The sequence below is a fragment of the Lipophrys pholis genome (assembly GCF_963383615.2).
Source record: "Lipophrys pholis genome assembly, chromosome: 13".
Lineage (NCBI taxonomy): Eukaryota > Metazoa > Chordata > Actinopteri > Blenniiformes > Blenniidae > Lipophrys > Lipophrys pholis.
The window spans coordinates 2,086,628-2,110,589 of NC_137632.1; the positions used below are offsets into that span (position 1 = coordinate 2,086,628).

At 41.6% G+C, this 23,962-nt stretch overlaps 1 protein-coding gene across 4 annotated transcripts; it reads left to right on the top strand.

Annotated features, from left to right (window-relative positions):
- The first annotated feature begins 1,611 nt into the window (after window positions 1-1,611).
- wdfy2 (WD repeat and FYVE domain containing 2) lies at window positions 1,612-23,520 on the top strand. Of its 4 annotated transcripts, XM_080479256.1 has the most exons (12): window positions 1,646-1,932; window positions 4,082-4,149; window positions 6,837-6,910; window positions 7,739-7,793; window positions 10,109-10,259; window positions 12,242-12,354; window positions 15,436-15,562; window positions 16,144-16,249; window positions 17,206-17,307; window positions 19,301-19,431; window positions 19,526-19,634; window positions 20,665-23,520. In XM_080479256.1, the coding sequence occupies exons 1-12, from the start codon at window positions 1,796-1,798 to the stop codon at window positions 20,692-20,694; spliced, it is 1,203 nt and encodes a 400-aa protein (XP_080335382.1). In that variant the 5' UTR covers window positions 1,646-1,795; the 3' UTR covers window positions 20,695-23,520. The 4 variants fall into 4 exon arrangements, with proteins under 4 accessions (XP_080335385.1, XP_080335382.1, XP_080335384.1 ...); XM_080479259.1 differs by lacking the exon at window positions 4,082-4,149 and having other exon boundaries at window positions 1,612-1,932; XM_080479257.1 differs by lacking the exons at window positions 1,646-1,932; window positions 4,082-4,149 and adding an exon at window positions 4,556-4,667.
- Window positions 23,521-23,962: the final 442 nt, after the last annotated feature.

The window sequence follows — 23,962 nt, forward strand, 5'->3', positions numbered from 1 at the left end:
GCGCACGCACGCACGCACACACACACACACACCCTGCAGCTCGAAGATGGCTATACTTTGTTTTTCTCTGCCATACCACATACACCTAGGGATGAAACACTTCCTAAACAATCTTTCTGGAAGGAGATTTGTTGATTGTGCACTTCTGTTATTGCTCCCCATCAGGTTTGGCCTGGTCACAAACATGATCTGTAGTTATGATCGACTAATATCCTGCAAACGATCATTTCATTGCCTCACACATCATCCCGCATGGTGAGAGTATACCCGTGGTGACACATGACACTCATCCCAGTCGTGCACGATTGTGCAACAACAATTTACATAATGTAGCTGCTTGGAAAACAGCATCACTTCCGCAGAAATGAGGAGAGACCACCGGTGGATCTCAACAGCAGGGCGGAGGAAGGTCTACTGCCTGCCCTTTGTTTGATGGACCTCTTAGTGACACACACATGCACTTCATTTTCCGGGGTGTCACTAACAGCTTTTTCACAGTAAAACCATGCACGTAGTTACACCTGTGTTTACGTTTTCTCCTCATGGCTTAAACAACCCGCAGGCTAGCGTGTATGTTTCACACAAATGTGCAAATTTTGACCATGTACACATCAGACATGGCATTCTTCCACCATCGTGAAAATATGTTGCAATCTAATATATGTGGAGAATAACTTTTTTCCACAATGATACTTGGTTTTACCTATTTTGGAAAGGTAAAAATGAATTTTACTGAAACACATTAGTCTGGAATTCAGCTAAGATATAATATTTCTTTCTTTGTGGCCTTTAAACTTTGCTCAGAGTTGCATCGGTTTTATGTTTATTTAATTTTTATATGTTGTAATCTTTTGTAGGTTTGTAGTCTTATTTTAAATATAAAGAAACGTTTTAAAAGTATAGTGCCAGTCATTGTGTCTACAAATGTTCACAGAGCTGCTACATGTATATGTTTTCCTCTTACCATAGGCATGAATCCTGATTTGGCAAATACATATAAGGGGAATGATTTAACTGTGAAAGTCATAACAGGAAATAACCTTTGAGTGTACAGTAAACTGATTACTTTCCGTTATAAGAATGAAATTTGTGAAGTTGCCTAAAATATTCAAATACAAACGTCAAGAGGTTGTGCAGAATGTATATTACTACAATACAGAGGCAATAAAATGCAATAATGAAACACTGTGCAACGACAAGACTAATACATGTTATCATGATAGATAACAGGTTTTGTCTGTGCAGGTGAATAAGAAGACGTTCTGATTTTTGATTTTACCTCATGATTATCCTCATGGTAGTAACAGATCTTTTTGGATAGCCAGTCTGATATTAATTAATTAATGATTTTTTCCTCACTCAAAATCTGTACTCTCTACCACACAAAATTGCACTGTTTAACATAAAACATGAAGGCATAGTTGATTGTCAAATCTGAGCTCAATAGCAATAAAATGTACTTAATTTTACGGACTCTGGTTGAAGAGATAGGAGTCAATCCTGACCATGAACAGCTTCTGTGGACAACCAACTTATTTACAATGCAAAATTATTTGTACTCATGTTCACTTCTGGTGCCGCTCTTATTTTGGTCAGCGGAAGTGTGCGTGTAGGTGTCAGCTGACTGGCAGCAGCTCGCGCCGTCACAACAACACACGGGAGCGCGCGCGTCTGCCTGACAGCCAGCTAGCAGCCCGCTAGTAGCCCCCGTTAGCCCCCCGTGTTACCGAGGCGCCGCCGCCGGACCGCGGTGGGTTATGCTTCCCGGAGCCGGAGCCTTGTGCACCAGCAGCTCATGGCGGCTGAGGTCCAGGCACAGCCGCAGGCTCGGAAGCCGTGTCTGCTGAGCCGAATCGAGGCTTTCCAGGAGGTGGTGAGCACCGCGGTTATCATCCCCAAAGAGGACGGCGTCATCAGCCTGTCCGAGGACAGGTGAGCCGCGAGCAGCTCCACCATGGGCGCTAATTAAACACAATGACGAGAGAAATGAGGATTAAAATTCACCAGCTGTAGCCAGAAAATGATTTAAAGAGTCCAGGCTGCTTTCCAACGTGTTTTTATTAAAGTGTCAGCTGATAGTCACACCACGAACCTGCAGGAGAACAACCGCAACCAGGGCTCTTGATTTTATTATGAACTAGTTTAAAAATGACATGATAATGCCATTACACTTTTATATTTAATGTCAGACTGATAACACCATTTCAAATAAACCCTAAAACAAACCCATTCAGAAAATAGTAATACTTATATATATATATTTGTATGTTTCGTTCCACTTATTGGTATTTTGTTGCATGAAAAGCAGCTTTCTTTCAATTCTAGTATCTGCTGTAGTTTCTCCTTTCAGGCTGTGTGTGTGTGTGTGTGTGTGTGTGTGTGTGTGTGTGTGTGTGTGTGTGTGTGTGTGTGTGTGTGTGTGTGTGTGTGTGTGTGTGTGTGTGTGTGTGTGTGTGTGTGTGTGTGTGTGTGTGTACACTCCCAGTTTAACTTGTTATACATCGTGTTTTGCGACTTGGATTTCTAGGCAGTTATTTTTAGGCTAAAAGGAATTTTGATATCTTGAAAATGTTTTCAGGTGGTGTGAGCACAACATGTTTACTCAATGAGACGGTGGGTAAATAATCAACAGTAACACGAGGTGGGAGAATGCCAATAATACCTGTGAGTAACCTCACTGTGCTGTACTCCTGTCCTTGGTAACTGGAATTCAGTTATATTGCTATTTTCCAATGGTTTAACTGCCTCCAAAGCACTTTACCTTGTTGATCACATTCACCCACCAATAAGGACAGTTTCCATGCCAGGAGCTCATTCTATCTGTTGGGAGCAGTTTGGGGTTCATTGTCTTGCTCAAAGACATATAGACAGATATGGGATCGTACCTACAACATTCAGAGAAGCTTCTTTTGTTTTATGAACGAGGCCTTCAGAGTTTTCTTTTGACACTTGTTTTATTTTAGCGGTCTCATACAGTCCAAGTTGATATCATTTGAGAACCTTTATAGTTGTTCCCACAGTAACTAGTACAAACGAAGTTATATTGTGTTTCACCAATGCAAAGAAATAAATCTCCTAAATGGAGATACGATATGTTAAAAGTATGAAATACAGTGTGCAAGTGAATTAGTTGCCAAATGTTTTTGCTCAGCTGTCCAAATCATTGCATTTGGGTTTTACCATCTCTTCTATGGCCACAGGTGTGTAAAATCAAGCACCGGGGCATGCAGACTAAAGACTGTGTGGCTCTCGGGAGCTCAGGGAATTCCAGCCTGGTACAGTCATAGGATTCCACCTGTGCAAAAAGGTCTAGCCGGAGAGTTTCCTAAGTGCAAAGCGTTGGAAGCAGAGGTGTAAAGCACACCGCCCCTGGACTCAAGAGTCCTTCTCTGGAGTGACCGATGCTTCTCCGTCTGATGGTCGAGTCTGGATTTGGCAGTTTGGTGGAGGGTGGGGGTGGGGGGGTTAAATGGTGCTCATTTCATTGTTTTCATACATCTTTAGCAATTTGTTATTTTGTTCCTTAAAACATTTGAGTCTATTGAGTTGTTCCATCCATGTTCTGCTGGTAGTTCTTGATATTCGGATGGTGTCGTAGTTTTACTGTAAAATTACTGAGGTTCCAAATCACTCCTGCTAATCCTACCGATTATTTCATGGTCTGACAAACCCAGAATACAGGCTTGAAGCGACTTTAAGGGTCCAGCTGCTCATTTCAGCAGGCCGTCCCCACAGAGGACACGTCTCTCTTCCAAACACTTGTCGAGCTGCTGTTGACTTCAATCTGTACAACCGTGGTACATTTCAATCATCCACCACTGCACCTTCTTCAGTCCTTCTCCTTTTAGACTAACAGTCCTTCTCCACTTGCAAACAGAATTTTGAAAATGCTTGTGAAAGTTTGATTGGTAGTATGAGTCGTCTTTCTCGTGGAGTTTATCAGAGTGGATTTTAATTTCTATGAAGCTGGGAAGTGTGCAGTGTGTTACTTGTGGATTGAAGGGGCTTTGAAACCCCCCGCATGGAGAATTTAGCTCATTTCAGATGGAAACAAAGCAAATTTTCTGTTTCATCCCCACAGAACGATTCGAGTGTGGTTGAAGAGAGACAGCGGTCAGTACTGGCCCAGTGTGTACCAGACAATGACATGTAAGTCTCCTTTATCAAGTTTAAAAGTTAATCCATATCCTGCTGCTTGTATGTCCTAAGAATCTGTGTCTGTTAACAGAAAGAATGGCTTTACCAGCGTAATTGGATGAGTCAGGAATTCATATGAATTTGTGACGTCTGTCAGCAAAACAATCCAGACAGCGATTCACTTCTCGGAACAGGATTTAGTTCATTCCTCTTTTTGGGTGCTCTTCGTGGGTGTGACCCTCTGTCCATGGTGACTGTAGAAACAATGAATCACTCAGACTTGTTGGATTGACACACACCTTTACATGTCTTTACGCTGAGTGTTTGAGCTCTTGTAGCTCTGCTGCATGTCTTTGGCAGTTTGTCTATATTTCCTTCCAGCTGTGCAACAGAAGGAAATCCCATGCTGGAATCAGCAAGATCTGTAACGAGCAGCAGTTGAACCTGAAGCTGCATATGATTGACATTACAAGTCACTGATACTGAAATGTGTGTCACTATGTCGGAGTTTTGCACTTGGAAGAAGATCGGTGAGTGTTCATGTCAAATTTTGACAGAATTGGGCCCCTTTTAGAATACAATAGAATAGAAGTTCTTTATTGTCACTCTAGCAATGTTAAAACAGTGTTTGCAGTGAAATGTCGTGACGGCTACCTCACTAAAAAGAAATAAACTAAAAATGGTTCTCACAGCCTGTGGGGAGAAGCTGTGCTTGAGGCGGTTTGTTTTGGTTTGTAGTACCTGGTATATTTTACCGGGGGTGGGGGGGGGGGGGGGGGATCACTGGAGATGGAGGTGGCTTCTTCTGGAGTCGGCCACTGTAAATGTGTTCAAGGAGAGGTAGTGTGGTCCCAATGATCTTCTCAGCCGCCCTCACAACCTGCTGCAGGTTCCTCTGGTTCTCTGCAGTGCAGCAGGTGAACCACACTGCAGCAGGAGTCAGGAGGCTCTGACATGACAATGGTGGTCAGAGCCACTGAAAGCGCAACTTTTTGAAAACATCTCCGTGTCTGTGGAACCGGGTGTAAAATGCAACTTCCTGAAAACATTGAGCCCGTGCATGTTGCACAGGGCTGGGCTGGGCCGGGCTGTGTTCACACACAGGCTCTTTTCTCGCACAGGTAGAGGATGACTATGATGGTTTTTCAAAAAAAAAAAAAGAAGAAGCTCAGATGACATTCATTTACTCACTAGTAACATGATATGAAGAATCTGAAATCACTAAACCCTCCGAAATATTTCCACCGAGCGCAACCTAAAGAAAAATATAGAGGTTCACTTTCTGTACTCTGAAAGGGATCTTGGGACACTTCAGGCCCTGTTTACGAGACAATGTTTTCAAGTGAAAACGCAAGCTGCATTTTGTATGTTTGGAGCCAATGAGAAGCAACATTTAGGCCCCGTTTACACGACAACAAATTCTAGTGTATCCGCAAAACTTTCTTCAATTTTAGGGGGTTCGTTTACACGACACCGGTGTTCTGATCCACTGTATCCGCAATGTTTTTAATCCGGCTCCCAAGGAGGAAGATTCTTTCATGGTCACTGTTCCCTCCTGCAGAGACTGATGGAGGCTACAGAGCCTCTTACTGAGCCTCTCTCCCTCCCTCCTGCTCATTCAGTTGTAAACAAACATGGCCGACCCGTAGTGGTTTGACTCGCGGTCCATATTCTAGTTTTATCTTCCAGATCAGTAGTTTAATAGTTGAGACTCTCCCTGATATCATCCGATACCTCATCAGTCCATACGGATGTCAGGTTCTCTCCATTTACTTCACCTTTATAGTGTTTTGTTCTCTGCACACGTCTGTGTAGTTTCATTACAAAATCAAGCAACAGCGCCCTCCAGTGGCCCGGCAGACTAACTACACCATTGTCTTTGTGTCCGCTGCTGCAGTGGAAACGCTCTCCTTTTTTTAACGGATTAGGTGTTGTCACGGGAAACGTTGTCGTGTAAACAGGGTCTGAGAAAGCGGCTCCCGAGGTGAAACTTTTTGAAAAACACTCCGTCTCTGTGGAAACGGGTTGAAAATGCAACCTTTGGAAAATGCTCAGGCTACGTCTCCGGTGTAGTCAGCGGAAACTCTGCTACTGTGCACACCACGACTGTAGTAAATAGCTTTTCTGCACATGCTCAGTAGATGGACAATCAGGACAATGTGTCATAACTCTCAGTCCAAATTCTCCTGGGAACTTGGTAGTTGTATTTTGACAGTCACCGTAATAACAATCCAACTTGGTAGTTTTATTTTGACAGTCACCGTAATGACAAGCCAACTTGGTGGTCTGACCACTAGAATGTCTGTGTTCTCCCATTGTTCTATTTATAGTGTATTGTTCTCTGTGCGCATGTGTGGTTCCATTACAACATCAGACAACAGCTCCCACTAATGGCCCAACATGAAAACTACAGTCAGGTGTAAATCTTTATAGAGGGCAGCAGGAACAACCGGTGAGGTCCAGGATGCATGGAGTCTTTAAAAAGTCTCCGAGGGGAAGGAGTCATCTGCTCTGGTCCAAACTCATGAAGCTGCTAATGAAGCATATTTTGATGTGTAACGACATACACGCGTGGCTCAATTTTGGATTTGTTGCATGTTGGTCACGACAGAGACTTGGGTTTCAAAATGTGTCATTGATTGAAGGAACCTGGGAGAGAGTTCACTATTATGTATTTATGTAGTTGTCTTTGTTTGCAGCGTCATGCTCCTGTATGTCCTTTAACCCAGAGACCAGGAGGCTGTCTGTGGGGATGGACACTGGAAGTATCTGTGTAAGTCCAACCACCGACCTGCTTCCTCTTTGCGTGAACACCCCGTGGCCTTTCTTTCCTCCCTCAGCTGAGAACTCGCTCAGCTCTTTACTTTTCTTGCTGGTTCGGGAGTTTTCAGGTCACAGGTTTGCCTGGAAATTCCAAATTTTGCCTAATTTTGGATTGCATACACTTCTTACCAAGATGATGGATAACAGTAAACTTTGGATTTCAAATGTCTGTTAATCCAGATTATCCTTTCATCCAGATATCTTCATGTCTATCTTTCAAAACCAAACAATTACTACAGAAAAAACTCAACATAAAGCCAATTTGAATTAAACATTTTGCAACAAAATACAGTGAAATGTCCACGTCTCCTATCGCTGTATAATAACGCATGCACTGGGAGCCGTTTGTTTTGGAACCAATCAACCAATCAGCCAAACTTCTATACAACGGAATGTTTTCAAAGATTTTATTTTTTCAATCTTTGCCCGACCTGAAAACAGCCGATTTTAATCTGGTGACTTGCCCAAATGTTATAACAGAAACTGCTGATACATTAACTGACCTGCATTGTACTCAGATCATTTGCATATTTTACCTTAACATAAATAAGTAATATGTTTCTTTGGGAATTGTCATTTTAAAGAGTTTTTCATCTTGTGCGACCTCATACACTGCACACAAATGTCACATTACTGGCACTGGACTTTCCCACATACTTGAAATCCTACTCTTCTCTCAAAGCTTTTTTAGTTTAATTAACTCTTTTCATTTATACATTTTAGTGGAAGCCTTCAGTCAGTGTGTTGATAACAATTATCAAATGTTCTTGTCCTGTAGGAATTCATCCTGTCAGAAGATTACAACAAAATGAGTCCAGCACTCACCTACCAAGGTGAGTTTGAATGTTTTAGTTTCTTTCAACCTCATCTTATCAATAAATGCTGCATACTTAATGAACTATGGTAAATATGATCCTATATAATTGATGAAAAAGAGTGTAAGTTCTTAAAAATATAAAAAAATGACTGGAATTACATAGATTTATGTGAAATTACATAGGAAAAGCAAGTCTTAATATAAATCCTTGTGAAACCTCAAACCTTCTGACTGATGTTACTTTTAATCATTAAGTTAGTTTATTTAGTCAGATAATGTAGTAAATCCATATATATATATTGCAGATTACAATTCATGGATAACATGTTAAAATGAAAACATTCCTCCATTGTGGTCCAGTCAACATTTTGATGTAAATAAAGATTGAGTCTCTGTAAAAACACATTTTGCAGCTGTTGGCTTAAACATTTCAACCAAAAGTTGGTTGTTTGGTATTAGATTGGTTCATACTCAAGAAACATGAAACCTCAAACCTACCATTAATAAGTTTGTTGAATATGTCTGATATCACAAGAGCCAAGAGAGTGAATGTCAAACACAGGGCTTTACAAGACAAACCGTGAAAAGTACATCGTTATCAGCATTTCTGTGTGAATCGTTTTCACAGCAATGCCATGTTCTGAAAGTTTTCTGAAACAAAATCACAAAAACAAAGCATTTTCACTTGAATTGTTGGACTATTTGTACCTATTAATAGGTAGATTTTGAACTTTGAGAGATCACGTTGCATTAACGATGCCTGAATGCCAAAACGTCCATTTTCAAGAAGAAGAAAAAAAAATTGCTTCATATGGGATTTGTAGTGGTTTATTTTATGTTGTTACTTTTTTAATAAAATATTGAAATTTCTAACTCAAAACTACCATACTGACCAACTTAGCATACCTATTGTTAAAGGAGTCATATCACACAACCTTTCAACTGTTTCACATGGTTCTTGTTGGTCCCAAAACATTTTATTCAAAGTTTTTTGCCCCAAATTCAGCTCGTCCTTGATTTTCAGCCAGTTGAATATTAGATCATTCGAGCCACATTCAGAATCTGCTGTGTCTGTGTGAGCTGGACTGGCTCCGCCCACATGCCCATCTTGGGAAGAGGAGGAAGTACTTCTTCTCATGGTGCTACATGCTATTGTTTACCTTCTAGCTGTCGCTTTGTCACGGAGAAACGCCTTCTTTACAAAGAAATGTGCTGTTTTAACAGCAGATAAATGACTATTCAGACCATTGAATTATAGAATTAAATTAAAAAATCACCTCACAATTATCAAGCCCATTCACACACCTCAGACTCTGCAAAGCCTCCATTTGATCTACAGTCTCTATCAGCACAACTTTGCAGACATGAACAATACAGACAATACAATACCTCACAATAAACAACAACAACAACAAAAACTGGCCTCAGCTGTTGCAAATTAACCAGCCTGGTGCTTCGAAAAGAAATATGAAGGCATAGAAATCTGAATATTTTACTTGCAGTCCTCACATTTGCAGTAGAATAACAGATAGTTGGTACAGTCCATGCTTTATTAGACGTTTTGCAGCGAATCCAGTGTTGTACTGGCCAATGCGATGAAAACACTACTCAGTGAAGTGCTGGGAGCGACATACAAAACTTTGGGAGGTCTTGTTGGTGGATTCCAATTAAAAATAAATGAATCCACTGGGTCCTCACAGGCTCAGACGAAGGCAGTAAAAATCCACTCCTCTGCTCATTGATCCAATTTATAATGGTGCATCTGGCGTGTTTTGCTCGCCACGTTTGTTTACCTGCAGCGATAGAGAGCGGAAAAGAACAGCGCTCTTGCTGAACGGCCTGGTTGTGGGCGGGTCAAAGGGAGGGTCTACCTGGATTGGGATTGGCTAAAAAACCCTGGTGACGCAACACAGGGCTTGCTTTCTGATTTGCTCGTTGGAGCAACACTTTAGAAAAAATGAAAGAAGCCAGAGAAAGAGAGGACAGACTTTCTTCACTTCTGGAGTGTCATTCCAGGTATGAAGGCGGTTAGTACTGTAGGAAAACCTTTAGAAAGTTAATTTTGCATGATATGTCTCCTTTAATGGAATAGTGTGCACATGTATGTACTTAAACACACAAAAAGTAGAATTTGCCACAAAAATGGCAGTGTGTGTCAAAAGAATTGAAAGCTGATGTTTACTTTTAATCAACTTCTGTACATGAATTCAGAGGCTGCACGTTCATACTTGATAAGAATCCTTGTGTTTATTTTAAATGGTGCCAAAGGCCTGCTCAGATTCCTGCACTGTGAGTCAGTTCGACTGAAAATGTTTGTTTGTATGTGTGCAGCCCACCAGGGCAGAGTGACAGTGGTGCTGTTTGTGCTGGAGATGGAGTGGCTTCTCAGCACCGGCCAGGACAAAAACTTCACCTGGCACTGCTCGGAGAGCGGCCAGCAGCTGGGGACGTACCGCACCGCTGCCTGGGTGTCAGGACTACAGTATCCATCCCCGCTGATGCACCTCCGCGGTGAGGAGGCCCATCTTTGGTGCTTTGCAAAAATCTGTCTATTTATCGTGAATCCACAGGCTAATTTAAGAACGCTGCTGTGTAAGAAAAGGCCAAGAGAGATTAGCCTTCAGTCAGTTTGCTCTAATGGGAAGGGCTAACAACAGGCATCAGTCATGCTGTAGTCAAGGAAATGGACTCAGTGGTTTTCTGTAATGGTTACATGAAAGGCTGCGAGTGCTCAGCAGCGATGGTGATCCATCCCAGTGAGCCTGCCGTGACACCGTCAGACTGATGGTGTCCTGCTACGCTCAGCATGCTAACCCTCATTCAGTCTATTGTGTATACTTTATACACAAAACAAGAATTATTGTTGTGGAAATTACTTCATGTACACAAAAAATATCTACTGTTTGATAAATTTCACACGTATAAACTTTTTATTTGATTTAAAGGGGACATATCATGCTAAATCCACTTTTTTAGCCCTTAAATGCATTTTGTTGTATATTTAGAGTGTTTAGAAGTACAGAAAAGTTCAAAGTAGTCTCTTCAGGTGCTCCGTTGATATCTTTATATTCTGTTTTGGTCATATTTTGCGATCGGTTTCGATTTTTCTATTCTCTATTACGTTTTTTGAACAATGACGTCACAGTGTTCTCAGCGGAACTGCCAAATTAGGACATCGACATTTCGAGCAATCCGCCATTTTTGTTTCTCGCTGCGATTTTGTAGTCCAACCGAAGTTACGAGAGGATAAGTCGAAATGTTCGGTTGTTGGATGTAGTAACCCACAAGCTTCGTTACACCGTCTCCCAGCATCAGAACCTTTTCGAAGTGCCTGGTTGAGTTTTATTTTTCACAGAAATGTACCCACATCTGTGGGTAAGGTCATTTTTGTGTGCGCGAATCACTTTAAGGACGACTGCTTCAACAACCTCCGCCAGTATAAAGAAGGATTTGCCGAAAGACTTCGTCTGATTGAGCGGTCAGTTCCTTCTATCTATGGAAACGACGAACAGAGCACTTCGGTAAGCTGTATATAACGCTAAAAAGTGTGATGATAAGACGTCCCTGTCATTGTTTTGTTAGCATTAGCAGTTGCACCGTCTTCATATGTTAGCGCTGTGTGCTCGTTTTAGATTATAATGTAACTTCTGTGTTAAATAGTCGTTGTAATACAGGCAGTATTGTAGTAGTGGGCATGGATGGAGAAGTTAGTGTAAATATAGTAACACACCATTGCGTTACATCCATATGAAGACGTTGTTCTGTAGGTGCATCATCGTCATTTTCATCTCGCTCCGCCGGGTCCGACTCTGGCTCCAACATGTATGGCTGGATGGACAAATCTTCCGTTGTTGACATTTTGTAAATAATGTGTGAATATAAAGTTTCTGCGCCACTAGATAATTGTATCTGTTCTATCAAACTACAAAGATGGCCGAACAGGGTGGAGTTGAACCGAGTGTCACCTCTGCAACCTGGAGAGGAGGAGGGGTATGAAGTGTCTCATTTGCATTTGAAGAGACCGCCCCAAAACGAGTTGCTCTCAGAAGCGCATCAGAAAAGGGGTAGAAAAGGGGCCTGTGGAGCTCTAATAATGAGGAATTCAGACCCAAGCATTGCAGTTTCGCGTTGTATAGACCACAACTGTATGATTTATATGTAAAAAGGAAGGATTTAAAAGCATGATATGTCTCCTTTAAGAACATTTAAGTGCACTTCTTGGTACGAATCGAATCAGAAAGTATCAGTGTACATTAACTTGTCATTGTCACAGTATCAAAAAGTAAAATCATCCTGAAGGGAGAAAGATTTTAAAATCTTTCATCATGAATCTGAAGATTATACATGTCAATGCAAGGAATTGCTAAAGATAAATGGAAAATGGACTTCACTTATGTAGCGTGAGTAGCTCTGCGGCCGCTTCTTCTTCTTCTTCTTCTTCTTTGAACCTTAATGCTGAACCAGGTTCGATGTGGAGACCAGGCACGCCTTCGTAGGAGACCAGTCTGGTCAGGTGACCATCCTGAAGCTGGAGCAGGACAGCTGCAGCCTAGTGACCACATTCAAAGGACATACTGGTATGAGAGAGACGCACACACACACACACACACACACACACACACACACACACACACACACACACACACACACACACACACACACACACACACACACACACACTAATGCTGCCACACCAGGTGGTCGATCTGAAGTGGGTGAGATGAGGAATTGAACTACCAACCACAGTGTGGGAAGATGATCTACTCCATTAACTGAGCCAGAGTCTTTGAAAGAAATAATCTTTATTATTTATTAGATAAGACTTAAAATAGATCTCTGTATTTTACTTTAGTGATGTGGTCGCAATAGATGCCATACAATTTTTATTTATAAAGCACTTTCACACAACCACAGTTGAAACAAGTGTACAATGAGGAGTAATGATTTTAAAATGTGAGATATAAAACAAAATAAGAAATACAACTGTAAAAGTAAAACAGGAATAAAAAGACTACCCCTCCAAAGAAACCCTAATAAAATCAGATCAACATCTCATGCTAGGACAAAACAGTGATTAAAAGTAGAAATAAAGTTTTTACATCTTTTGGATCAAAGTTAGTGTGGATGCAAAGTAAGGCCAAGTTTTGCTCATTTGAAGAAAAAAAAGCTTTGCTGCAGACTGTGAAGGGCACAACAGGTGTGAAATAGCTAATGATCTTGATTGCTGAAAATAGTCTTAATGGCAGCTCCTATAAAGTGAAAACTAATATATTATTATATACTTATATAAGTGAAAAAAGTTAAGAAACATTCAGTACAAGAGAGAAATGGCAGCCACTAACCAAGCCTCCACAGCAGGGTGTGAAACTTGAGGCCCGTGGGCCAAAAGCGGCCAGCAAGAGGCTCCAATCTGGCCAAACCACCAAGGAAAGTGTAAGAATTTAAAGCAAACACTGATTTTTTTAAAACAATAATCTTAAGAAAAGTGGACACAACTGTTTGGATTCATGGTTGGTTATTAGCATTAAATTACTATAAATAATTGATTAGTGAAAGTAATATATCACTGGAAGTAATTTTATGAAAAAGTGAAATTATTCATGGGTGTAAACTGTCATTTACTCATTAACAACTCCTAAAGCAATTTATTAATTACTTAAAGTTAATAATTTATCAAAAATAATTTATGAATGAAAACTAATTAATTTTAATAAAATCATTATTTATTCATTAATGATAAAAGGGGCACCACCAGAGAATCACAGAGCCAAAGTGGAGGTCGTATTTTACCGACGCAGAGCTGTTGCTGTTGCAACGGAAAGATGCTTCCCAAGTTCACGTGACGACCGAACGACTTTGTTGGCCCGGTTCTGAACGCTGGAGTTTTAACTGGATGTGGGAACATGCAGTTAGAACTCTTGTGGCCGTACGGAGGTACGATGGCAAAATGTAGCAGTTTGGTTGCTCCTTGTCTGTGTGTATGAGCGTTTATCTAATCGCCATCGCTGAGGGTGACGAGTGTGTGCGTGCGGCGCGACGTTGGTAAAAGAGAGGAAAAGAGAGTTCTGATGAGAAAGTTCGGTTCTGATTCCCGGTTCCTTCACACAGAGATTGGAGTGGCTTTTGGGAGTTCACCTGGATCTCTGGTGTCTGAGGTGAAGAAACTGAGTTTCGTACTCGCGGTGGTGCAGGTGAACAAAGTTGACGTGCACGTGGGTCCACGTTGTGCTCTCTCTCCTCCGATGCGGCGGAGACGAGTGTCTCTCTCGACGGTTCAGGGAAAGAGGCCCGGAGTGATAGCTAGAAGGGGGTTTCATCCAACTTTGAATTTCGGACAACTGTGGTGTCCGGGTCAGTTCGACCAATGAGTGGCTGGGTGCAAGAAACTCTGCCTTCACTGCTGCGTTTCTATTGGTTCCAAACTTGGGGTTGCGGCCCTCCTTAGGGTCGCAGCCTTCCTCCCTGCTGTTTTATGGCCTGTTCCATTGTTCCTGGTGTTTCTCTTCTTAGGCCCCGTTTACACGACAAAGAATACGAGTGTATCCACAAAACTTCCTTCCCTTTTGGGGGGTCTGTTTACACGACACCGGTGTTCTGATCCACTGTATCCCTGAAGTTTTTATCTCGGCTCCCAAGGAGGAAGATTCTTTCATGCTACAGAGCCTCTTACTGAGCCTCTCTCTCCCCCCCCCCCCCTCCCTCCTGCTCATCCAGTTGTAAACAAACATGGCCGACCCGTAGTGGTACGACCCGTAGTGGTACGACCCGTAGTGGTATGACCCGTAGTGGTTTGACTCGTAGTCGTATTCTAGTTTTATGGTCCAGATCAGTAGTTTAATAGTTGAAACTCTCCCTGATATCATCCGATGCCTCATCAGTCCATACGGATGTCAGGTTCTCTCCATTTTCTTCACCTTTATAGTGTTTTGTTCTCTGCACACACGTCTGTGTAGTTTCATAACAAAATCAAACAGCGCCCTCCTGTGGCCCGGCAGACTAACTACATCGTTGTCTCTGTGTCCGCTGCTGCAGTGGAAACACTCCTTTTTTTAACGGATTAGGTGTTGTCACGGGAAACGTTGTCGTGTAAACAGGGCCTTAGTGTCTATCCCTCTGAGGGAGCGGAACTGCATGAAGGTGTTCAGTGGAATCTTGGGCCCAACACAACACTGAGACCTGAGCTGTGATATCGGTGATGCTGAAATGAACGCTAGCAAACTATCATTAACCTCCCAAACCACGCTGTCAGGGCGAGTTTGTAAAAACAGCCAGAATGCACCAGCTATTGCAGCTATTTCATTATATTTTGCTCCACAAGGATTCATTAAAATTTTGAAACTTTATGTTGAGATTGTACTCATTTTCTCTGTAAAAGTGCCTTGAAATGTGTTGTGTTTGGCACGATATAAATAAAGTTGAATTGAATTTAATAAAGGACTTGGTATGTGTAGCATAAACAGTAAATAATATGTAGGAATACAATAGCAGACGTTCTAATTAGGGAGAAAAACATGTCCCTAAGCTACACACTCCCACTGTATTCTCCTGAGAAAGACGCTCCCTGCTGTAGTGCAGTACCTCCTGACAGATGTGTGTCCATGCTACTTTGGTCTGTCGAGGGTTGTTTCATTCACGTTGGTGCCCGTGCTCTGCCTCAGGTAACGTGACGGCGCTGTGCTGGGACCCCGGCCAGAGGGTGCTCTTCTCCGGCAGCTCGGATCACTCCATCATCATGTGGGACATCGGAGGACGCAAAGGCACCGCTATCGAACTGCAGGGACACAAGTAAGAGTCACCAGGTTTATTTAGCTGGATAGACATGATGACATACATATTGTTTATAGAAGACTAGTTTAGTATTTGTGTCTGTTGCCAACACAGTTGTGTTTAAGGGAATAATAAAGTACCTCCATCCGTCATGCGCTCCCCTAATGACCCTGTAAAGTATCCGTTATTTTTCAGCAGTTACAATACAATCTAGTTACTTCAGGGAATATATGGAGAAGAGAATACATGTGGTTTAACGACTGTGCAGAGAAATAAGTTGCAGTTTAATATCAAAGTACATAAAATACTGTAAAACCGCCCTTTCAGAGCTGTGATTAGAATCCGCTCTTTTCTCTTCCTGCAGGCCTTCAGCGTCTCAGTTTTAAAACTTCTTTTGCTGTTGATGAATTCAGCTGCTTTAACTCTTCATTAAGAAAGCATGCATGCAATCATTTCTGTCATTCTTTGTTCAATGGGAAAAATCAGCGGGAAGATTTGGTGCTTTTGAGCCAAAACCAAGTACAGCTACTGATGATTCCCTGACAGAGGAAATGTTCTGTTTTCACTGAGGCTCATTTCCTGGTTTGTTCTCCTCGCAGTGACAAGGTCCAGGGCTTGTGCTACGCCTCGCATACCCGACAGCTCATCTCCTGCAGCTCGGACGGCAACATCGTCATCTGGAACATGGACGTAACACGACAAGAGGTGGGGGTGGGAGGGTAGTGTATCCTCATCATGTGTTGCTGTGGGTTGTCATGCCTTTCATGGTTATTGAGGAGCACATGCAATGATAGAGAGCGGTGTGGAGGGTGAAGCCTGGAGGTTTTCATCTGCAGCAAAGGTCACCTGATGAGCGGTTCTCTCTATGATTTTCTGTCTGGGAAACAGCTTCGCCTCATCCTGTACGTCTGTATTCCGTTAATCTGCACACTGATACTCCAACTTCAAATCTGCTGCAGTGTCTTTCTGTTCAGCTTCAAATAATTCATCACTTAATCATTCAACAATTTAGAATATGGATTGTTTGTTTCCTGTTCTTTTTGACTAGAAGTGTCTGATTCCAGCTTTACTGTGTTATTGTCGAAGTCCTACATGATAAAATACTGGGAAGCTTTGAGTTGGCGACGGCTTCGGCTAAGATTTTTGAATTATTTTGTAATATTTTGTCTTTTTAAAGATCTAACAATCCAATAGATTACAAATATAGCTAATAGGTGCAATGTTTTCCTTTCTGTGCAAGAGAAAAACATGAATACAAGCAGCTGGGTAATTAAGACAGTATACGAGAGATTGTTTCTGACTTTTTCCAGTTTTCCTTTGTTGATCAAATGCTCCTTTAGGTTGTTTTTGATTTGTGTCAAATAGTGTTTAAGCTTTTTCATCTAAAACGCGTAGAAGTAAGATCTGCCAGGCTTTAGTTAGCTGCTGCCATCCAATTCAAAATGAGCTCAGATCTTCCATGAAATGCTAAAGTGACAAATTTTCACCATCTGATGTGTTTTATGTGTTATTAGCAGGAAAACAAATCTGGGTTTATGACATTTCTCAAATCATCTCAATCTGTTTTTCTTGACATTTAACACAGAATCCCACCTCGTTTAGGAGATGAGGTTATAAGTACATTGTCATAACCTCATGATTGTTCATCTGAACTCACACAGACTCCAGAGTGGCTGGACAGTGACTCCTGTCAGAAGTGTGAGCAGCCTTTCTTCTGGAACTTCAAACAGATGTGGGACAGTAAGAAGATCGGCCTGCGGCAGGTACGACACGCCCTGAAACACATTTCACTCCTTCACAGAGACGTCAGAATTTGTTATCAGCCGCAAGAAAGAAGTTGTATCCGTCTCTCAGCTGCAGCAGATCCAGTAAACAGTCGACCTTTACCCTGAAACAACTGAACAGCTTTCCAGCTCCTCACTTCTGACATGGCTTCTTCCACAGAAACGGCTTTGTGTTGTGGTTACTTCCTTCATGGCCGCGATTACACCACACGCTTTCAAGTGAAACCGTAAATCTTTCATTTCGTTTCCAATGACAACTGTACTGGAAGCCTCTGGAAACAGAAATGGACAATAATAATATTTTCCTCAAGAGTGTCATGACTCCCAGTCCATATTCTCCTGGGACTTGGTACTTTTATTTTGACAGTCACCATAATAACAACCTAACTTGGTAGTTTTATTTTGACAGTCACCGTAATAATAATCCAACTTGGTAGTTTTATTTTGACAGTCACAGTAATAACAATCCAACTTGGTAGCTTTATTTTGACAGTCACCGTAATAATAATCCAACTTGGTAGTTTGGTCGTATGTCTGTGTTCTCTTCATTAATGTTTTTTGTGTGTGTGTGTGTGTGTGTGTGTGTGTGTGTGTGTGTGTGTGTGTGTGTGTGTGTGTGTGTGTGTGTGTGTGTGTGTGTGTGTGTGTGTGTGTGTGTGTGTGTGTGTGTGTGTGTGTGTGTGTGTGTGTGTGTGTGTGTGTGTGTGTGTGTGTGTGTGTGTGTGTGTGTGTGTGTGTGTGTGTGTGTGTGTGTGTGTCATAGTTTGTAGTTAGTCGCGGTTCCTTTGACTGCACAGTAAACATTGTGGAGTCTCTGTGACATTGACTTAATAAGATCCCAAATAAAAACTGTTAAGTTGTGTTGCACTTTTGATCTGCAGATGATCGATTAAGATCAAAGACATAGTCTACAGAAATATAGAAAATCAAATAACAGCCGGGAACAAATTGGTTTTTTTTTTTACGTCTTCCTCTTTTCTTTTTACCATTTTTTTTAAGTATTTTCATGGACACTGGATCTATTTTAAACACATATTTAACATTTTATCAGTTGTTTAGATTTCCCAAATCATTCTCTTACAGCATAGATTCTCCTTTATCCTTCATCAGGACATCTCAGACACTATTTCCATAAAATGATAGATTATTCATGACCACTGACTCTCAACTGCAGCGATTTGCAACCCGCAGGTTCATCTGTAGACAATCAGAATGTGAACCGATGAATAATGTGCCTCGACTTTCCCTTTTAGACTCAAAACAGCTTTGCAGTGCAGCACATTTACACTTTATTTTCAGAAAAAAAACAAAGAAAGAGGGGAGTCAACACAAGAACTCAGTGCTTCTTTTACAAATATGTTAAATATATTGAACATTTAATCAGTAACACATGCCTCAAGGTGTGAAGCAGCAAAATCAAGGTAAGAGACAGTGTAAAGAACTTCAGGAGAAGAAAGGAGTCGATTTGCCTTCAAATGTTGAGAAAAGACAAAAATCAACAGAAAATGAATCCTCAAGTATCGAGTATCAGTACATCAGAAAATATGTTTCCCTCCACAATAAAACTCTTTCTCTGCTGTTAACAGAGAATGCCAACATTTAAAATATCATATAAAGAAAGTGTGTGAAAGATAACGGTGCAATTTAAAAAAAAAAAACTATATACAATATGTGAACAGTCGTGCATCATTATGTAAAGAAGTGTTTAAATACAAACGGGACAACTGGAGGAATCAGGGCAGTTGAATAGTGTCTATCAGTTGTGTCCCGATGTGTTTATTAGCGAGGTAGTTTGTGAGCGTCGGCTGTTCAGGAGCCTGATAGCAGTGGGGAAGTGTAGTAATGAAGTGCAAATACTTTCCTCCTGGACTTCATCTGCTTCACTGTGTTTGCGCCTCTGCTCCTGCACATGACACAAATGAGCCTGCTGCTAATGACAACTGACATGTTGAAGTGGCGCCGCGTTCCTCAGCACCACTGCAGGAAGTGCGGCCAGGCGGTGTGCGGCAAGTGTTCCTCCAAACGCTCCACCATCCCCCTCATGGGCTTCGAGTTCGAGGTGCGCGTGTGTGACAGCTGCCACGAGTCCATCACCGACGACGAGTAAGTCACAATCGGGCTCTTGTGGCCGCCGCACACTGCGTACTCTGTGCTCTCCACTTTGTCAGCGGCGCTGCTCTTCCTCTGTGTCTTCCAGCCGGGCGCCGACAGCCACGTTCCACGACAGCAAGCACAGCATTGTTTACATGCACTACGAGCCCACCACCGGGAATCTGCTCACCTCCGGCTCCGACAAGGTTGTCAAGGTCTGGACAGGAACAGCAAGTATCTGTTGTATTGAGGAGCCACACAGCGACGCTCCCCAGAGGAGTCGGGCTTTTTAGCTGTAAAATACATTTCATTTTTCTGTCCTGCATTAGAATCAGGGGAGTCACACACTCCGTTTTCATCTGGATCACCTTTAAAGCTTTCATAACCTTTACATTTACACTTTAAAGTTTTTCTTTGAAGCGGCGCAGAGTATACATATTGAAAATGTTGATATTTTCACAAAAGCAAACAATTATTTCTATAATTGACAAAAATCTCAACATAAAGGCATTTTTAATGAAACCTTCTGCTTCAAAATGCATTGAAATGTCCTGGAAACGTCTACAGCTGTTTCATTATGTATATTTCCTGCACATGTTCTGACAGGCGACCGCGACCAGGCATGGGAATTGATAAAATTTTTATGAGTCCGATTTCATTTTCGAGTCCGCTTAAAGATTTGGTTCTTTATTGATTTTCTTACCTGTTCTCATTTGGGAAAAGGATCTAGTTACCTGCAGCATTAACGGCAGTGGACATGCTCGCACATTGCCGATGCTGCTGAGTTGAGATTCACTCAGGAACGGATCAAAAATGCCACATTCATTCAAAGTTCTTGCTGCTGTGTGAACTGTTTCTGTATGTTGGTCATATTTCCTCCCTTTGATGAAATATCCACTTTGCAAATATTGCAAGTTGCCCTGTTTCATCCTTTCTCCTGAAAAGGAACCAGACTTTCTCAGTGTTTGTGGCGTCTGGGCGCCATGCGTCCTGCTGGCTGCACTGGTGAATGACAGGGTGACGTCATTCTCGCTCACTGGAATCGTACTCAACTTGAACCGGTCCCTAACAGCGACCATGCAAATGTGCTCAGGATATATTTTGACTCATGGACGGGGAGAAATTGGGACTTGGGAGACGACCTGCTCTATCAAATGAGCCGCAACACAGATTTCAACACTCGTTCCACTTCTGATCAAAGTTCAAGAACGAACCAAACTGACGGTGTCTCTTGTGTGTCTGCAGCTGTGGGACATGACTCCAGTGGTGTCCTGAGACGGTCAGCCGGAACTTCTGTGGGGGCGAGAAAGAGGGAAAGATTTCCAACAGCATGAGTGTCATCTGGATAATATTTAACCGTCATGGTCGCAGCGGTTGTTGCACATTCACAGCGAGGGCGCTGCTGGCCGGTGAGGCCTGACGTCAGGCGCAGCCTTGGTTGAAACAAGGTGACAGACGGTGACGGCACAGGGGCAGATGGTGTGAAGAGCATTGATTCTAATTCCTTTTTTACCTGTGTGTGTGAAGCATTCGTAGATTTGACTTTTGAGTGATTATTTGCTTAAATTTTCTTGCATTCCTTAAAGATTCCGTACTGGAAACTCACAAAAAAGCCTTCAAATCATCTCTGCGTCATGGTCAAGGGGCTGTTTGAAATGGGCCTGGACTTCACTGATTCGCTCACACATTCCCCATCAAGAGATTTACACCTGCCAGCTCAGACCAGCAGCAGCTCACTGCTGCAGATGGTCATGTCACCCTCTGCAGGCAAAGAACACAACGACACATTTCATTTGCTCTTTTCAATACTTCTTGATAGTTTCAAATATATAATGGAAACAACAATAATATATAATTGTTTTCTACTCTAACATTTCACATTATCATCCATGTGACCCTCAGAGCGCCAAGTTTTAGGGGTCTGAACAAATATTTATAGATAAAATTGTCTATCAGAAATAAGACTTTCCAACAAATTGTTTCCTGTTCTCTTTATCACCCAAACTTATGTTTTCTTTAACATTTCATTTCAAAGGTACATCTGTCTTCATATGGGAAGATAACTATCTTATGTAACAGTTACACACCCCAAGTGTCTCCAAGTAGAAAATATGATCATTATATGAACTTAAATGTAATATCTATTGTAAAATACCTCAAATAATCAATCCAATGAGACTAAACGACAGTCCTGAAGTCGCTTTAAGCCTCTTTAGTCACATTCTGCTGGTAGATGTATTCAACGTTGACTTTGCCCAACCTGGTTAGACTTGCAGTATTAGTTTGCTCCACAAGGTGGTGTGTTGAGTCAAAGTAGCAATAGTTGACGTATTGTGACTCAACTGTGCCACATGAATTAAATGTTAAAGAATTGTTCAAAACCATGGATTTATTGTTGAACTTTAGAAAACATGTTTACAAAACTCTTATCAACATAGCAACAGAAGTCGTGCACATGTCAAAATAAATGTTTGTAAAGAGTGATGAATGCAGTCAGTGAACGGTGTGATCACACCTGGAACATTACATGAATGCATTGTATTGTATATCGACATTATAGAGGAAAGGCTTGATTTTCCTGCATGTTTGAGATGAAGGTCATGAGAGCAGTTCCCAGTGAGCTGCTTCATCACTCAGAGAAATCATCTGCTTTCTATTCCAACCAGTTTCATGTTTCTCCTAAAGTGGAACCTGATCTCTTCACCTTGTTCCCGCATCACGGCTCCTCCACCACGATCACGTAGCTCAGCTCATCAGATTCTGCCCCACAAGGGTTAGAACTTCTAGTTTCATTTCACATACGGAAAAATTTACCTGCTTTTTCAATATTTTGTGTTTTTATTTTGTATTTTAGATCAGTTTCAGGATCATTCAGCCTTGGTGAATGTATTCAAGTGTATTTACTGAAAAGAAAAGCAATGCAAGATGCAGGTTTTTTCAGGTCAGCACTGTGGAGGTTGTTTCAGTCTTTGCCTGCAGGAGGAGCTCATGAGCACATCAGGTGTTTCTTGGTTACCATGTCCAAGATGCTGAGACGACATCATCTTTCTAGAAACCTCAGTTTGATGTGTGCAGCAGCGTGACCCTGGGGACGCCGTTTGGCACTCATCCAGCACCGCGGGGGACAATGAGTCTTTAGAGAGACCCTGGAAACCAGGTCCATCTAAATTTAGGTCTAGCATGTGAATGTGGACGTCTCCTAACTGCATGTTTGATTTAAATTCCTTCAGATCCTCAGTAGATTTCCTACTCTGGGATTAAATGTGTGTAAATGGAAGCAACAGGGTTGAGTCCTGACATCATCAGCCTGGCTTTTATTGTCGGTGCAGCAGCTTGATAAAGAGGAGCTGAATGAAAAGCTCCAGAGGTTTACTGACGTTACTACATCTTTACATTAAACCCGGTCACTGCTCTAATTGTTTTGTCCGCCCGTCATCAGTGAGATTATTTATTATTGTAAGGGAGCTTTCAGTGTTTCAGACATTCATTTAAAAAACATATCAAGCTCATCGGTAGAATCGGGACTGAAATGAGTTCTCATTGTTTCGTTTTTTTTAATGTTTCAATACTGTATACTGACGTCATTGTCGATGCACTGGAACTGAGAAGCAGAAATGTTTCCTTCATCACTACTGTGAAAAACAGTCTTATCCTCACGTTTGTGCTTTAATGATCAGATAAAGAAGTTTAATGCTCATATAGTTCAAACCTGCTACGTCCTTTCCAAAGATGTTCGATAATGTTCAAATGTTTAATCACAAAGAGTCCAAATTAAACTCTGTAGTCAACTGTTCTGGGTTTAAAACCTATAAAGGTCCATTAGTAGCTGCTGTTCACTCTTCGTACTAAAACCTTCCAGTTAATACGAATCGCTCAGTTATTGTCACTGTGACTGAAAGACGCCTGAAGTCGTCCACTGAAGCAGAGACACAAACATCACTTATCTGAGCATTCAGAAACTTCTTGTTAGCGTGAACCATTAAATCTTCTGTGGCCAGTTTTTTCTTTTCTACTTTAGTTTCAGGTAAAAAAAGTTATTGTGTTCCAGAGTTTCTATCAGTGTTTGTGAAATGATGTAATAAAGAGGAGCTGTGAAGGGGTTGTTGGGTTGTCATTAGTGTCAACGTGAAACAAGATCTCATCCGATTATCAATACTGGTTGTGAAAGGTTTGCTGGGTCACACCTGAGGACTGCTCAGTCAGCAGTTTGCATGTTTCCCCTGATGCTCTGAGCATACACACATAAACAGTGCTACTCAGGTCGCTTTCTTTTTAGCTAAGGAATTATTCCAGATTTAAGTATTTAATACCTGATCTTGTACGCGTGGTTTTTCCCCTCATATCATCTTTTGGCAACGCAGTTTTATTCATGGAGCACCGTTCAGACTCGAGGCAATTCAGTGTTACAAAGAAATACACAAAACATTGTGTTTCTGAGTGTATTTGTCTGGTGATGAACCAATCACCTGCTATGTTTCATTATTTAAATGGCCAATTATGTATAATTAAAACCAAATCTCTTCATGTTAGGTACATTCATGGA